The sequence below is a fragment of the Coregonus clupeaformis genome, chromosome 2 (genome assembly GCF_020615455.1).
Source record: "Coregonus clupeaformis isolate EN_2021a chromosome 2, ASM2061545v1, whole genome shotgun sequence".
NCBI lineage: Eukaryota > Metazoa > Chordata > Actinopteri > Salmoniformes > Salmonidae > Coregonus > Coregonus clupeaformis.
The window spans coordinates 23,049,852-23,068,784 of NC_059193.1; the positions used below are offsets into that span (position 1 = coordinate 23,049,852).

The window sequence follows — 18,933 nt, forward strand, 5'->3', positions numbered from 1 at the left end:
GCATGATGTTTCCACCCCTATGCTTCATTTGGAGAGAGCCCCTGGCAAAAAAAATGAAATAAAATAAAATGGTGCCGTCTGGTTTGCTTAATATAAGGAACAGGAAATGATTTATACTTTTGATACTTCAGTATATTTTATCAATTACATTTACTTTGACACGTAAGTATATTTAAAGCCAAATACTTTGACTTTTACTCAAGTAGTATTTTACTGGGTGAATTTCACTTTTACTTGAGTCATTTTCTATTAAGGTATCTTTACATTTACTCAACTATGACAATTGGGTACTTTTTTCACCACGGAGTGAACAGATGACCTGTGTGGTGTAACAGTGTTTCTCAACCATTCTTTCATAACACTGAGCTCAATCAAGTGTAGCATTACAGTAGGTCTCCATGCCTGAGGAAAGAGTGAAAAATATCCATCCCTCACAATTCTGACTTTTTCTGAGCAAAATAGAAAGCAATGCAAAAAGTATCAAACTGAATCAGAACACAAATAAAGGATCATCTTACCATGAGACAGTCCTGTTAACATCACCAACGCTAGTCCAAAAACAGCCTGCATTTCTCCTCATTCTACAATGTATCAAATGAACCCTGATGCAGATAAAGACTGTTCTTTCCTATTGATCCAACAATGCATGAGAAACTAAGAGTTGACCCAGTCTACAACAGTGGCCCCCATATGAGTTGTCCTATTTAAGTACAAACCTCAGTAAACATCCAGCTAATCTAAAAGAACTACTTAACAATGACACAAATGTCATGTCTAACTTCTTCATTTAAAATGTGTCCTCAATACAGTTCTCAGGGAAATGTATTAATTCAGAGGTCAAGATGATGCCACATCCAATCCACAGTTCTACCTATCCTTGGCCTTGTAGATACCCAGCCAGAGGGGCACAACTGTCTTTAGGCTGATTATGACCCCTGGCTGGCTTTTGTTATGGGGTCACCAGAGTTATTAGACACTGTAAGACCACTAGGGGACACTCAACTCTCAATCATCATTATAAAGGCTGTATTGTCAGTGTTTTTGGTCTTTTATTGCAAAAGTTTAATCTCACAAAAGTTACTACAGTTACTGACAGTAGCATACATTCATTTGACATAACATTGAAAACATTAAAATAACAATAAGGTACATTTTCAATGGTCTGTGCTTTCAGGGATCCTTGGGACGTCCCCACCCCATTGAAGTTGACATTTAAAACGGTTAAGGGTATGGGTTATGGTTAGGGTTAGGGTAGGGGTTAAGGTTAGGGTTAGGGTTTAGGGGAGGGCCCAAGGATCGCAGATAGCACTGAACCATTTTCAATAATAAGGCGTATTATGTCATTAACATTATCTGACAGCTTGGTTTTGTCCTCTCAACATCTCTGAGGACATCCACTCCCTCCTCTAAATCTCTGGACCTTGACCTCTCATTCTGTGTCACCTGAGTAAGCGCTCTCTAATTATTCACCATCATCTGTGGAGAGGGAGCAGCTACTCTTCCCGGGGTCCACAAAAAACATGCAAATAAAAATCAAAGCACAGAACAGTTATAGACAATAACATAAATATTACATTAAATAAAAATAATAAAAATAAATTATAAAATCTATATCTATAAGAGTTATATATAGGAAAGACACCAAGAGACAACCAAAATACTATTTACACACTATTCCTATATACATATTCATATTCTTATATACAATGCAGTTAATTTTGATCTATAGAAAGAGGAGAGGTGCTGTGATACAATATGTTGTTTTTTTATCCGTTTTTTAAAGCTAAACTTGCTTTTTGCCTGAGTAACCTCTGGTGGCAGAGCATTCTATGATGACATGGCTCTATACATAACTGAGTGACGCATTTCATCTGTTTTCGGTTTGGGTACAGTGAAGAAACCTATAGTGTCGTGTCTGGTGGGTATGTCTGTTGGAAGTGCACGCAAATAGATTATACAAGTGGTCAGGCATTTTCAACACACAAATGTTTCTTAAAAAGACTAGAAGAGAAGTGGTCAATTTCTCATCAACCCTCAACCATGAAAGACTATCATGCATGTTGATGTTAGTTCTGTATGTGCTGTTAAGGGCTAGGCGTGCTGCTTTTTTTGGAGCCAGCTGCAGCTTGGCTAGGTCTTTCTATGTTGTACCTGACCATATTACCGGAGAGTAATCAAGATGGGACAAGACCAGAGCTTGATTACCTAGTACAGTTGATCTTTGTGTCAAAAATGCAGAACATCTTTTTATAACAGACATACCTCTCCCTATATTCACAACAACTTTGTCAATATAACTTGGCCATGATAACTCACCAATGTTACTCCTATGAGTTCAGCTTCTTCAACTTGTTCAATGGTCACACCCTTTATGTACAACTCCAGTTGAGATTTAGGTATATGAGAATCCATTGAACCAAATACAATGCTGTTGGTTTTAGATGTATTTAAGACTAGTTAATTGTTAATTACCTATTCTGATACTGAATGTAACTCCTTGCTAAGTGTTTCAGTGAGATCCCTGGCTGTAGGTGCTGATGTGTAGAGTGTGCAATAATCAGAATACATATTCACTTTAGCTTCTTGTAAAAGAAGTAGCATCGCACTGTACAAATCTGATGTTAGAGAAGCTTCCATTGAAGAACACTCTCCACGTTCCATTGGATAAGTAACTCCCCAACCGTGTGATAGCAGGCAATCTAAAGCCATAACAAGTGAGTTATTTCAATGATGATCAATAACATCAAAGGCTGCACTGAAATCTAACAATACAGCTCCAACTATCATCTTATTGTCCATTTATTTTAGCCAATCATCAGTCATCTGAGTCAGTGCAGTAAAAGTTGAGTGCCCTTCCCTACGTGCCTGCTGAAAGTCAGTAGTTAACTTGTTCTTTGAAAAATAGCATTGTATTTCTTCAAAAACACAATTCTCTCGATCAGTTTACTACTGTAAGAACAGGCAGCAAACTGATTGGGCGCTATTAGAGCCAGCAAAGGGTGCTTTACTATTTTTAAGTAGTGGAATTACTTTGGCTTCCTTCCACGCCTGTGGACACACACACTAATTTAGACTTTGGTTAAAGATATGGCACATAAGGGGTGGCAATGCAGTCTGCTACCATTCTCAATCGTTTCCCATCTAGGTTGTCTATACCTGGTGGCTTATCATTATTGATGGATAACAACCATTTTTCCATCTCTTCCACACAAACTTGAAGAGAGAGAGAGAGAGAGAGAGAGAGAGAGAGAGAGAGAGAGAGAGAGAGAGAGAGAGAGAGAGAGAGAGAGAGAGAGAGAGAGAGAGAGAGAGAGAGAGAGAGAGAGAGAGAGAGAGAGAGAGAGAGAGAGAGAGAGAGAGAGAGAAATTTGCAGACAGAGAAAGATATGAGACATAATAAAGGGAAAGAACAAGACCAAGAAAGTGGAATACATAATTGTATCAGATAGGTAAAGTAACACATTCAGCAGCATCAGTGGTATATATGGAATATATAGGAACAATGGTGTATTACTGACCTTGTTCTTGAGGACAGGTTTTCTTCTTGTAGAAACAGTATGATCCCAGACAGACTGTCAGCAGAATGAAGACTTCAGCAGTCACAGTCATGGGGGCCACTGTTGTAGACTCAACACACACAGTGGTGTGCATTCATGGATGCCAAGGGGAGCAGGATTCCCTGAATATTTGACCAATAAATTTTTTTACATTATAAAATAATTTCTTGTTCGTCTCTCTGTGTTTTCATAATTTTTCGTCAAATTTCAAGTGGCTGAACCTCACTGGAGAAATCAACCGAGCGAGGGAAATAGCGCCCCTCTGTCTCAGTATGTGTAGCCTATGTATCTGATGCTGTGTGGAAAAAAGGAGTATGACATGTTGCCGCTGTAGCGTTGAATTGATTGATGCCAGCAAGAATTTGGCCTCCCTTGATAAAAACAATTCTAAAATAATTAGCCAATTAGCGTTGAGCTGAGCCTGAGATGATTTAAGTTTAATATGTAGCCTAAATGTAGCCTAGTAGGCTCACGTTAACTAGCTAGCTAACTTAGCTGGTTCATTGTTGCCCATGCGAGGAAGTTAGGCACGCAAGCATTTTAGCTGACTTTTTCCAGATTTTGTTGTGTTACAGCCTGAATTTAAAATGTATTAAAATGAGATTTTTTGGTCTCTGGCCTACATACAATACCCTATTATGTCAAAGTGGAAAAATGTTTATAGAAATGTGTACAAATGAATTACAAATGAAAAGCTGAAATGTCTTGAGTCAATAAGTATTCAACCCCGTTGTTATGGCAAGCCTAAATAAGTTCAGGAGTAAAAATATGCTTAAGAAGTCACACAATAAGTTGCATGGAATTGCTCTGTTTGCAATAATAGTGTTTACCATGATTTTTGACTGACTACCTCATCTCTGTAACCCACACATACAATTAATTATATTTAATGTCCCTCAGTCGAATAGTGAATTTCAAACACAGATTCAACCACAAAGACCAGGGAGGTTATCCAATGCCTCGCAAAGATGGGAACATAATGGTAAAAATACAAAAAGCAGACACTGAATATCCCTTTGAACATGGTGAAGATATTAATTGCACTTTGTGTATCAATATACCCAGTTAACTACAAAGATACAGGTGTCCTTCCTAACTCAGTTGCTGAAGAGTAAGGAAACCGCTCAGGGATTTCACCTTGAGGCTAATGTTGACTTTAAAACAGTTACAGAGTTTAATGGCTGTGATGGATCGAGAACATTGCAGTTACTACACATTACTAACCTAATTGATAGAGTGAAATGAATGAAGCCTGTACAGAATATAAATATTCCAAAACATGCATCCAGTTTGCAACAAGGCACTAAAGTAATTCTGCTAAATATGTGGCAAAGCAATTCATTTATTGTCCTGAATACAAAGTGTTATGTTTGGGGCAAATCAAATACAACACTACATTGAGTACCACTCTCCATATTTTCAAGCATTGTGGTGGCTGCATCATGTTATGGGTATGCTTGTAATCGTTACGGACTGGGGAGTTTTTCAGGATAAAAAATAAACTAAATGGAGCTAAGCACAGGCAAAAACGTGGTTCAGTCTGCTATCCACCAGGCACTGGAAGATGAATTAACCTTTCAGAAAGACAATAATCTAAAACACAAGGCCAAATCTACACTGGAGTTGCTTACCAAGAATACTGAATGTTCCTGAGTGGCCAAGTTATAGTTTTGACCTAAATCTAATGCAAGACCTGAAAATGGTTGTCTAGAAATGACAAATAACAAATTTGACAGAGCTTGAAGAATTTTGAACAGAATAATGGCCAAATGTTGCACAATCCAGGTGTGGAAAGCTCTTAGAGACTTACCCAGAAAGACTTACAGCTGTAATCACTGCCAAAGGTGCTTCTACAAAGTATTGTTCATTTTTAATACATTTCCTAAAATTTCAAAAAACATGTTTTCACTTGGTCATTATGGGGTATTGTGTGTACATGGGTGAGAGAAAAAAAACATAAATCTAATCAATTTAGAATTCAGGCTGTAACACAACAACATGTGGAATAAGTCAAGTGGTATGAATACTTTCTGAAGGCACTGTAGGCATGTAAATTCAACAGTAATCACATGCGTATCTGAATTCAATACTGGCAAATGGATAGTGCTGTTACTAAACAGGTCCATTTTTATCGATAAGAATTTGTCATTGATCATTATAATCATCATCATTATTATCATTCATCATTGATATTGCTGATCATAATGTATTTTTAACAAAAAATATTAAACAGATTACCTGGACAGTGTGAGATTCTCTTGCTGACTGCAACACTGCTGATGTTGTTTCTGATGATACAGGTGAGATCTCCAGACAGGCCTTTCTTCAGAGTGATGGTGTTTGTCTCGTTATCAGAAGAGGCCTCAGTGTCTCTCACTGTGTGTCCATCCAGAGTCCTGCTGTACTGGGGACCGTTCCCCTCAGAGGAGCAGGACACCCTCATCTCTCCATGGGACAGACACTCAGAGGACAGCTGAGGAGAGGACACTGGAGCTGTGGAGGAGTGAAATAAGCAGTGGTTAGGGGCAAACACATTTGGAAGAAAACCCTACAGCCATTCTAGAACACTATGGAAGCTGCTGTTGTACATTGGCATTGGAGATTAGTGATCAAGGAAGAAACACAGGTTTATATGGTACATTTGAGTTCATCATATCCCATGTCATCAGTCACCAGCTGGAGATAGACAGTTCATCTCAGAGTTCCATGACACTGAGATCCATCCTCTCTAGCATCACAGGAAGTCTCTAAGCCTGAAGATCAAGAAGAAAAACAGACACTGTAGTGACTATCACTGTCTCAACCCATTTTAGGTCATGTATCATTTTAGATATGAGGCTACAAGCAAGCAACAGTATAACCAAACCAACAGCATCAATATTATAGGAAGGAGAAAGAGTAGTTGAGTGTCATCCACATAGCAATGATAGGAGAGATGCGTCTGTAATGTTTTAGAACATTTAGAAAGATACAATAGAGACAGGGTGTACTGAAATATATTATATATAACATTAAACCTGGGTTGCCTACACGTCTCAAGATCACTTTAGCCCATCATTCTAGGAAATAGGAGACCTCAGAACTGGTGATGTGAGATTTGGTCTATGATGTTGTGATGTTTGACTGACTACACCTCAGCATTGGCTCTTCATGAAGGGAAGTGCTACAGTATGTGTGATAACATTTCATTCAGTGGGCCGATAGAAAAGTCAGAAAACCCTGAACATAGTCACTTAGTTTGTTGTGCTTTAAACAAACAGTAGTAGATGAGAAATGAGTTCCAAAATGTTTCAAAAGTAGTAGATAATGAAAAATGAGGTCCAAAATGTTTCAAAAAGTAGTGCTTTTATTTCTATGCATTTAAACCACACAAAAACATATAATTAAAACATGAAGTTAAAGTGAGAAAGAATGTGCTTCAGTTCCCCATTTAAAAAGCCTTCCCAATATAAAATATGTGTGATAACATTTCTTTCAGTGGGCCGATAGAAAAGTCAGAAAACCCTGCACATAGTCACTTAGTTTGTTGTGCTTTAAACAAACAGTAGTAGATAATGAGATATGAGGTCCAGAATGTTTCAAAAGTAGTAGATAATGAGAAATAATGTCCAGAATGAGGTCCAGTACACCTCTCTTTATCTCTTTATATCTCTCTCTCAAATATTTGTTTTTGTTGGATTTTTTTAGATTATTATCTCTGTGTGAATTCTTTCTATATAAATTTAGAATAGTCTACTTTATTGAAAATAGGTTGAAAACAAACAAGAAATTGCTTTTTAATTGCTTTTTACAATAATTGCTGTTTCACCGAAATTAGTACATGTTCAGATCACAAATGCAGCTGAAAGTACTATCGTTTTTCTGGTTGTATACATTCAATTTATCTGACACAGTATTTATGATAGTCAGTATGGTATTTCCCTGTAGTGGCATACAGATAGCCTGGTGGTGCAGTCTGTTTGTGCTGTGTAGCCAACTCCTCTCTGTGTTTGTCCATTGCCATGCCAATTATCTCATTTAGAGTTAGAAACAGTTATTAAAGTGTCACTCCACAGTGATAAAATAATTTATAATACAAAATGCAAATAAAATAAAAAAAACAATCCTAGTCAAACGTATTTTACTTTGGCGTCATCTATAGTTCATGACACCATCTATACATTATTGAAATCATTTATTATACGTTACAGTATGTGTTGCATGAACAAAACAAAAACAAAGTAGCCTTCCCTGACACCAGGTAGCCTTGAGGTCATAGCGTTGGGCCAGTATCTGAAAGGTCGCTGGCCCAACAATGATAGCAGTACAATGATAGAATAGGTGGCTACAGAGCATATAAAGTATGGAACCAGGCTAGCATATAGAGGCATCATCCCTTCTTTAACAATAGCATCCAGGGGAACATATCTGACCTGCCACAACATTTTCTGTGGCCCTCATCGTTAATTCATTTCACAAACTAAAGTTATATTAAAACACACCTTGATTTTCAATGGAATAAATTAATTCCCACATCAGGGCACCATTAGAACGCTCACAGTCAACACAGTGTTGTAAAGTACTTAAGTAAAAATACTTTAAAGTACTACTTAAGTATTGTTTTGGGGTATCTGTACTTTACTTTAGTATTTATATTTTTGACAACTTTTATTTGTATTTCACTACATTCCTAAAGAAAATAATATACTTTTTACTCCAGACATTTTCCCAAAAGTACTCATTACATTTTGAATGCTTAGCTGGATAGGAAAATGGTCCAATTCACACATTTATCAAGATAACATCCCTGGTCATCCGTACTGCCTCTGATCTGGCAGACTCACTAAACACACATGCTTCATTTGGAGAGTGCCCCTGGCTAAAAAATTAAATTAAATTAAATGGTGCCGTCTGGTTTGCTTAATATAAGGAACAGGAAATGATTTATACTTTTGATACTTCAGTATATTTTATCAATTACATTTACTTTGACACGTAAGTATATTTAAAGCCAAATACTTTGACTTTTACTCAAGTAGTATTTTACTGGGTGACTTTCACTTTTACTTAAGTCATTTTCTATTAAGGTATCTTTACATTTGCTCAACTATGACAATTGGGTACTTTTTCACTACGGAGTGAACACATGACCTGTGTGGTGTAACAGTGTTTCTCAACCATTCTTTCATAACACTGAGCTCAATCCAGTGTAGCATTACAGCAGGTCTCCATGCCTAAGGAAAGAGTGAAAAATATCCGTCCTTCACAGTTCTGACTTTTTCTGAGCAAAATAGAAAGCAATGCAAAAAATATCAAACTGAATCAGAACACAAATAAAGGATAATCTTACCATGAGACAGTCCTGTTAACATCACCAACGCTAGTCCAAAAACAGCCTCCATGTCTCTTCACTCTACAATGTATCAAATGATCCCTGATTCAGATTTTACGTCATTTAGCAGACGCTCTTATCCAGAGCGTCTTACAGTTAGTGAGTGCATACATTTTATATTATATTTTTATTTTTTTCATACTGGCCCCCCGTGGGAATCGAACCCACAACCCTGGCGTTGCAAACGCCATTCTCTACAAACATCCCTTCCGGCCATTCCCTCCCCTACCCAGGGCCAATTGTGCGCCGCCCCATGGGTCTCCCGGCCGCAGCTAGCACTGCGATGCAGTGCCTTAGACCACTGCGCCACTAGGGAGACTTTTAAGAACAGATAAAGACTGTTCTTTCCTATTGATCCAGTGAAGAAACCTATAGTGTCGTGTCTGGTGGGTATGTCTGTTGGAAGTGTATGCAAATAGATTATACAAGTGGTTAGGCATTTTCAACACACAAATGTTTCTTAAAAAGACTAGAAGAGAAGTGGTCAATTTCTTCTCAACCCTCAACCATGAAAGACTATCATGCATGTTGATGTTAGTTCTGTGTGTGCTGTTAAGGGCTAGGCGTGCTGCTTTTTTTGGAGCCAGCTGCAGCTTGGCTAGGTCTTTCTTTGTTGTACCTGACCATGTTACCAGACAGTAATCAAGATGGGACAAGACCTCAGCCTGATAAACTAGTTAAGTTGATCTTTGTGTCAAAAATGCAGAACATCTTTTTATAACAGACATACCTCTCCCTATATTCACAACAACTTTGTCAATATAACTTGGCCATGATAACTGACCAATGCTACTCCTAGGAGTTCAGCTTCTTCAACTTGTTCAATGGTCACACCCTTTATGCACAACTCCAGTTGAGTTTAGGTCTAAGAGAATGCTTTGAACCAAATACAATGCTGTTGGTTTTAGATGTATTTAAGACCAGTTTATTGTTAATTACCCGTTCTGATACTGACTGTAACTGCTTGCTAAGAGATTCAGTGAACTCGCTGGTGTAAGAGATCGGGGGTTGGCAGGGTCTAGACAGAGTCTGACACTTCCCCGATCTACAGAGAGGGGGAGTCATCAAACTCGATCTGGTTCACCTGAGTTCTGAGCACACCTGTCAGTAATTAGTGTAGGATTTAAGGTGTGCTCAGAAGCTCAGTCGGCGCGAGGTATTGTTCCTTTGTGACTTGCTAAGCGTTTTGTTCCGAGAGAGAGAGAGAGAGAGAGAGAGAGAGAGAGAGAGAGTTTGTTGTTTTTGATTACCCGTGTATCCGACCTGTGCCTTGTTGTTTGACTCCCCGAATTGCTTAATCCTCTGCTTGTCTACCCCAGTGATTACCGTCCTCTGACCCTGTGCCTGTGCCCTCGACTATGACTAAGCCTGCTCCATTGGTACCTCTGCCTGTCTATGCCTGGCCCGGTTTTGACCACAGCCCGCCCGACCACGTTTAAGCTATTCCCTTGTCTGTACTCTAATAAAGCATCGCTATTCTGCGATTGGATCTTACCACTCTGTCCGAGTATTCATTACAGAATACCTCGCCAATACCATGGATCCAGCGGAATTACAGAGGCGATGGGAGATACAGGAGAAACGGATGGATGAACTCCTACAGCTAATCAACGCTGGTGCGGCTGAAGGCACCACCCCGAGCACGGTCAGTCCTCGTCATGCACCTCCGATTTCTCTACCTACAAGGTACGACGGGGAACCTGGCAAATGTCAGGGGTTTCTACTCCAGACGTCCCTGTATATGTCGTATAATCGTACTATGTTTTCCGATGACCGTAGCAGGGTGGATTTCATGATTTCTCTGCTAACGGGAAGAGCACTGGATTGGGCTACTGCGCTTTGGGCAGCTGAGGTCCCCGAGTTGAATGTGGAAGTTCAGTTCAAGAGACTGTTTCAAGAGGTGTTCGACCACCCAGTATCTGGGTGTAGTGTGGGAGACCAACTATGCGAACTTCAGCAGGGCCGTCGCACAGTAGCCGACTACGCTTTAGAGTTCCGTACTATAGCAGCCGGTAGCGGATGGAGCGAGACTGCTTTGCTCACAGTTTTCCGAAGAGGGCTGCGCAAAGACGTACAGACTGAGTTGGCTTGTCGAGGAGATATCACTGCGCTACATGAGTTTATCAAAATAGCCATCTCTATTGATAATCTTATAGTGCAACACAAGGCCTCAACAGTCCGGGAGTCCTCGATCACTGGTCCTATGCAATCGACAGAGCGGAGGAGAGAATCTGAGGAGGAACCTATGCAACTGGGACGGTCACCTCTACAAGGTTCGGTGAGACAACAACGTCGGCAAGACGGACTATGCCTGTATTGTGGTCAGTCGGGTCATTTCGTTCGTCAATGTCCGGTACGACCTAACCGTACACCAGGATATCGCCTCGGAACTGCCAAACCGGTGAGTGAGAATCAAGTTTTGAACATTACATCGAAACAAATGTATGTGCCAGTTACCTTATCTGTCGGAGAGAAAGTGCGCAGGTTGGAAGGACTTATTGATTCCGGAGCGGCTGCCAGCTTTCTGGATATGGGTCTTGCTGAGGTGTTGGGAGTTCAACTTATCCCAATTCAACCTCCCCTGCGAGTCAACGCGCTAGACGGTGAGCCCATGGGCACTGGGTTCATTACGCACCGTACAGAGGTAATCAAGTTACAAGTGGGCTCCATACACCAGGAGAACATCTTTTTTTTCGTCATCTCCGCTCCACGGGAGCCACTAGTTCTCGGCCACCCCTGGCTTGTCCTCCATGATCCGGTCATCTCCTGGAAATCTGGCGATATCACAGCTTGGAGTGAGGTGTGTAGGGCAGAGTGCCTCAATTTACCGTGCAAAATGTCTACTGTGGAGGATGCGCAGGGTGCGGTGTCTACTGTGGTCCCTACAGAATACCAGGATTACACGCAGGTGTTCTCCAAGGAGAGGGCTACCGAGTTACCACCTCATCGGGCCTGGGACTGCGGGATTGATCTGCTATCCGGAGCTACACCTCCTCGTGGAAGAATCTACCCGTTGTCACAGCCGGAACGAGAAGCGATGAGCCAGTATATTGATGAGGCGCTACAGCAAGGGGCCATTCGCCCATCGACGTCTCCCGCCGCATCCAGTTTTTTCTTTGTGAAGAAAAAGGATGGCGGACTGCGTCCTTGTATAGACTATTGAGGGTTGAACGATATTACCATCAAAAATCGTTACCCTCTTCCTTTGATTCCAGCAGCCCTTGAACAGGTGGGACAGGCCTCCATGTACAGTAAACTGGACCTCAGGAGTGCGTACAATCTGGTGCGTATTAGAGAGGGGGATGAATGGAAGACCGCCTTCATCACACATCGAGGACACTACGAATATTGTGTCATGCCCTATGGACTTACCAACGCGCCCTCAGTATTCCAGGCGTTCATGAATGACATTTTCAGGGACATGATTGATCGATTTGTTATAGTGTACATTGATGACATCCTAATATATTCCAACTCTCTGAGTGAACATGTGTCCCATGTACGACAGGTTCTGGATCGGCTCCTACAACATTCTCTGTTCGTGAAGGCAGAAAAGAGTGAATTCCATGTCACTACGATTTCCTTCCATGGGGCCATACTCACTCCCGACGGGGTTAAACTGGATGAATCCAAGGTGCAAGCAATACAAGACTGGCCTCAACCCCAGACGGTGAAGGAGCTCCAGAGGTTCTTAGGGTTTGCCAATTACTATAGACGGTTCGTGCATATTTTTCAGCACAACCGCAGTGCCCCTGTCGGCGATGACCAGCTACAAGGGTCGCGGTCTGAACTGGACGGAGGGGGCAGTGCGTGCGTTTGAGACGTTGAAACAACGCTTTACCACCGCTCCTATTCTATGTCAGCCGGACCCTACCTTACCGTTTATCGTGGAAGTGGACGCTTCGGAGGTTGGAGTTGGAGCCGTGTTATCCCAACGCCAAGGTGAGCCGCCTAAATCACGACCCTGTGCTTTCTTTTCAAGGAAACTGAATTCTGCCGAGCAGAACTATGACGTGGGTAATCGGGAATTACTGGCGGTGAAGTTAGCACTGGAGGAGTTGAGACATTGGTTGGAGGGAGCAGAGCATCCGTTCCAAGTGCTCACGGACTACCGCAACCTGGAGTATCTTCACAGTGCCAAACGACTGAACTCCCGACAGGCAAGGTGGTCTTTATTCTTCAACCGTTTCCGATTCACTGTCTCTTATATCCCCGGGTCCAAGAATGGTAAGGCGGACGCGCTTTCCCGACTGTTCGAGCGCACGGAAAGACCCGTGGAGCCAGAACCTATTTTCCCCATGAGTTACCGTGCTGGTCCGGTGAGGTGGGCTATTGATGACACGATTCAGGAGAGCTTACAAGCGGAACCAGCCCCTCCAGAAACCCCGGGGTCTAAGGTGTTTGTGCCAGCTCCTCTTCGACCTCAACTGATGGAATGGTGCCACACGTCGCTGGGATCTGGTCATCCCGGAATCACTCGAACTACACGACTCATCAGCCGAAAATACTGGTGGGATTCCCTCACAGATGACGTCAGAGACTATGTCTTATCCTGTCCAGTATGTGCTCAGTCCAAGGTACCTCGTGCACTACCGGAGGGTAAATTGATGCCATTGCCAACTCCTCAACGACCATGGTCGCACATTGCTATGGACTTTGTTACCGACCTACCAGAATCAGAGGGCCATACTGTAATTCTCGTGGTCATCGATCGTTTCTCCAAGATGTGCCGGTTAGTACCCATGACCCGTTTGCCTAACGCCACTCAGATGGCTGAGACTATGTTTACCCAGGTGTTCCGCAGTTTGGTGTCCCGGAGGATATTGTTTCCGACCGGGGACCCCAGTTTGTATCCCGGGTATGGAAGGCCTTCTGCGAACGCTTGGGCATCTCGGTTAGCCTAGGGGGCATCGAATATCTCGTGGACTGGGAGGGATATGGACCTGAGGAACGGTCCTGGGTTCCGGCTAAGGACATACTGGATCCCGCTCTCAAGGCCACTTTCCACGCTGAGCACCCAGATCATCCAAGACCCCGACCCAGAGGAAGACCACCCGGTAGAGGTAGAAGGCCGTCAGGAGCCGGCCCTGGGGAGGGGGATACTGTAAGGGATCGGGGGTTGGCAGGGTCTAGACAGAGTCTGACACTTCCCCGATCTACAGAGAGGGGGAGTCATCAGACTCGATCTGGTTCACCTGAGTTCTGAGCACACCTGTCAGTAATTAGTGTAGGATTTAAGGTGTGCTCCGAAGCTCAGTCGGCGCGAGGTATTGTTCCTTTTTGACTTGCTAAGCGTTTTGTTCCGAGAGAGAGAGTTTGTTGTTTTTGATTACCCGTGTATCCGACCTGTGCCTTGTTGTTTGACTCCCCGAATTGCTTAATCCTCTGCTTGTCTACCCCAGTGATTACTGTCCTCTGATCCTGTGCCTGTGCCCTCGACTATGACTAAGCCTGCTCCATTGGTACCTCTGCCTGTCTATGCCTGGCCCGGTTTTGACCACAGCCCGCCCGACCACGTTTAAGCTATTCCCTTGTCTGTACTCTAATAAAGCATCGCTATTCTGCGATTGGATCTTACCACTCTGTCCGAGTATTCATTACAACTGGCTTTAGGTGCTGATATGTAGAGTGTGCAATCATCAGAATACAAAGTCACTTTAGCTTCTTGTAAGAGAAGTGGCAAATCATTTGTAAAAAATAGAGTAACGGGGCAAGGCAACTGCCCTGATGGATACCACACTGTACATATCTGATTTATGTGATTAGTGATAATGCCAGAGAAGCCGGTGTTTGGAGGATTTATTGGCACAGGTGTTGTTAGGCTCGAGACGAAGTCAACGGCTGGCAAACCGTGCCAAAATATCCTCCAAACACCGGCTTTGAGGGCATTATCGCTTTTATACAATGGGTTACCAACATATTCAAATAATGATTGACATATTTTCATTAAAAATGTTATTTTGATTAATTTATTCATACTATTTCATCCTTCCACAACATATAGTCCCGACAGAAATCTAGGGTTGCTACCCAAGCCGGCTGGTCATTCTATCGGTTCGGTTGGCAGAGAAACAACCCAGTTGTTCAGTCTTTTTGTTCTGTATCAGTTGTTCGTTCTAAATCTTCCATTGCCATACTGGCTGGCAATGTTCTTTTCCCTTGCTTGCCAGCTAGCCAACTACGGCTAACTTACAGTCACGTCAAAAAGTGCAACCAGAATAACAGCAAAGTAGCTTCATCTGCATTTGTTTAAGCTGTTTTCTAGTGACATTTATTTGGATACATTCATAACAATGAGCTAATGAGGCACGATTTTGCCTGGCATAGAAAATGTGCTCACTCGTCAGGACACTGTTGTTCAGAGGAGCTAGCCAACAACACAGCTAACACAATCACTTATATAATGAATATGAATTCGGAGGACAAAAATGATTAAATATTAAAGCATTAGACCTATCACTAAAAGCTTCAGTCATACAAAAGTTATACTTAAATCCGAACTGGTTCTCAAGCAAATTAGTAAGATTGTCTCACCCAATGTTCAAGAAAGGCCTTTTTCCCTTTATTCAGATTACAACCTCTCACTTTCAGTTATTTGAAAAGGAAATAATTACAACCAGATAATTGCAGCCTTACCGCAAAAGTGGAAGAGGAAAGTGGAAGGGGGAGAAAGTAAGGAACTTGTCTGTCACCCTTGCATTAAATAACATAATTGGTTAAGGAAAACTGTGATAAATAAAAAAGTATATCAGTTTCACTTAAGGACCAAAGGATTGACAGCCGTCCCATATAGATTGCAAAATAGTTGGGAAGAGATCTTTGACGTACCGATCCCATGGCATAGTGTTTATGAACTGACACGCAAAACGACACCGGATTCAAAAATTTGAATCTTTCTATTTAAATTATTTTATAAAATTCTTGCTACCAATAGAATGTTATTTATATGGGGGATACAATCTTCCCAGCTCTGCAGGTTTTGCTGTGAAGAGACAGAATCATTAGATCATTTGTTTTGGTTCTGTCCATTTGTAGCTTGTTTTTGGACACAGGTCCAGGAATGGCTAAAGGATTGCAATATTTACCTGGAACTAACCTTGCAGATAGCATTACTGGGTGATCTGAAAAGTCATAGTCAATCAATCAATAATATAATAATACTTTTAGCAAAAATGTTTATTTTTAATTCACAATCTGTAGAAGCAATGAGAATAGAAAGGTTCAGAATTTTTGTAAAACATCACAGTACGGTTGAAATATATATATGGCAAATAGAAATCCTATATGGATGGTGTTAAGAGATAGATGGGAGGTATTGAATAGAGTTGAAGGATGGAACTAATAACAAATAACAACAAATAATAACAAAGATAGCTAATAATGTAAGCATACTGTGTCCATAATAAGTATATAGGTTGTATGTTGGGAGCTTTTGGGAAGGAGCACAGTTAGAAAGATATGCCATATAGAAGCAAACCGGATGGACACCATGAAAATGATCGGAGAGGTTGAGAGTAGAAGAAGTTCAGGAGCAAAAAAAATATATATATATATATATATATATATATATATATATATATATATATATATATATATATATATATACAGTGCCCTCCACTATTATTGGCACCCCTGTTTAAGATGTGGTCGAGGACTTCCAAAAATTCTCCTTGTTTTTTAAACAACATAGAACCCAAATGCAAAAAAAAAGAGAAAAATCCAACCTTTTATTTAAGTACATGACTTTGGTGGTAAAAAAAAAAATCACACATAAAAAAAAAAAAAAAACTTGAAATCATGTGTCCCACAATTATTGGCACCCCTAACAATTCCGCTGAAAATTTTAATTGATTTTTTAAAAAATATATTTTTCTGTAGTTGCTAAAGTTGGTCAGGGTATCTAGGAACTTTTAATTAGTAATTCATGACTTCCTGTTTCCCTGGGGTATACATATGACGTGACACAGAGGCCTAATTCTCTTACCCATTTGTCAACATGGCAAAGACAAGAGAACACACCATTCAAGTAAGGCAGATTTGTGTCGACCTTCATAAGTCAGGCAATGGCTACAAGAAAATAGCCACTCGCCTTAACTTGCCCGTATCTACAGTCAGAGGAATCATTAAGAAGTTTAAAACAACTGGAACAGTGACAAACAAGGCTGGAAGAGGTCCCAAGTTTATCTTGCCACAACGCACAGTGAGGAGGATGGTAAGAGAAGTAAAAAAAAGTCCTAAGCTCACTGTCACTGAATTGCATCAAAGAGTGGCATCTTGGGGTCACAAAGTCTCCAAAACAACCATCAGACGCTCTCTACATGCCAACAAGCTGTTTGGGAGGCATGCAAGGAAAAAGCCTTTTCTCACTAACACTCACAAACGTAAACGTCTGGAGTTTGCTAAGCGGCACTGGGACTTCAACTGGGATCGTGTGCTTTGGTCAGATGAGACTAAGATTGAGCTTTTTGGCAACAAACACTCTAAGTGGGTCTAGCGTAAAACAAAAGATGAGTATGCCGAAAAGCACCTCATGCCCACCGTGAAGTATGGTGGAGGATCTGTGATGCTGTGGGCCTGTTTCTCTTCCAAAGGCCCTGGGAACCTTGTTAGGGTGCATGGCATTATGAACGCTTTGAACTACCAGGACATTTTAAATAAAAACCTGATGGCCTCTGCCAGAAAGCTGAAGATGGGTCGTCATTGGGTCTTTCAGCAGGATAATGATCCAAAACATGTGGCAAAATCTACACAAAAATGGTTCAGCAGTCACAAACTCAAGGTCCTCCCATGGCCATCTCAGTCCCCAGACCTCAACCAAATCGAAAACCTGTGGGGCGAGCTAAAGAGGAGAGTGCATAAGAGAGGACCCAGGACACTGGATGATCTAGAAAGATTGTGCAAAGAAGAATGGTCAAAGATCCCTCTCTCTGTGTTCTCCAATCTTGTGAAATGTTATAGGAGGAGATTAAGTGCTGTCTTGTTGGCAAAAGGGGGTTGTACAAAGTATTAACATCAGGGGTGCCAATAATTGTGGGACACATGATTTCAAGTTTATTTTTTTCTAAATGTGTGATTTTTTTTTTTTTACACCAAAGTAATGTACTTAAATAAAAGGTTGGATTTGTCTCTTTTTTGCATTTGGGTTCTATGTTGTTGTCATAGGGTGCTGAAGGTGGGTGTGGTGTATGAACGCAGAGGCTCAGTCCAAAGGCTTTAGTGCAAAATTCACACAAAACAAAAGCACAATAAGCCTGAAGGCGAATACAAGGCGCACACAGGCGACAAAATAAACGGCGCACAAAACATGTGCAACGTAACCACTCCAAAACACTGGAGGGAAATAGTAGCTCCAACACGTAACAGAAGCGCAATCACACACAAACACAGACACACACAACGAGAACTAAATAGATCACTAACGAGGACTAACTAGACACAGGTGTACAACATTAAGACCAAACCAAACGAACATGAAACATAGATCGGTGGCAGCTAGTACTCCGGGGACGACGACCGCCGAAGCCTGCCCGAACCAGGAGGAGGAGCAGCCTCGGCCGAAACCGTGACAGTTGTTTAAAAAGAAAAGGATAATTTTTGGAAGTCCTCGACCACATCTTAAACAGGGGTGCCAATAATTGTGGAGGGCACTGTGTATATATATATATATATATATATATATATATATATATATATATATATATATATATATATATAATATAATTATTGTAAAATTAACTCTGTCCATAAGGTGTAGATAGTAAGTATAGACCAGAAGTTGAGGCCTGGGCATTGTTGTTCACTAATTTACTCCAAGTAGGGAAAGGACGGTGGGGTTGAAAAGTAATAAAGGGGAGTATATATATAAAAAAGATAAAAAAACATGGGGGATTGGAAGTGATGCAGACAATTACATTGATAGAAGATACAATCTATCTGCAATATTAAGCTGATGCATTCCCCCCCCCCAAAAAAAAACAAAAAAAATGAAATAAAATTACTAAAAAA

The 18,933-nt window shown here is 41.2% G+C and overlaps 1 protein-coding gene across 1 annotated transcript in view; it reads right to left on the bottom strand.

Annotated features, from left to right (window-relative positions):
* Positions 1–480: 480 nt before the first annotated feature.
* The window catches only part of LOC121580321, a 35,108-nt gene continuing 16,655 nt past the window's right edge, over positions 481–18,933 (bottom strand). The window contains exons 5-7 of the mRNA XM_041895376.2: positions 6,197–6,233; positions 5,796–6,050; positions 481–485 (exon numbers count right to left, since the gene is read on the bottom strand). Coding sequence (XP_041751310.2) covers positions 481–485; positions 5,796–6,050; positions 6,197–6,233 — 297 coding nt within the window. The remainder of the gene's footprint in view (positions 486–5,795; positions 6,051–6,196; positions 6,234–18,933) is intronic.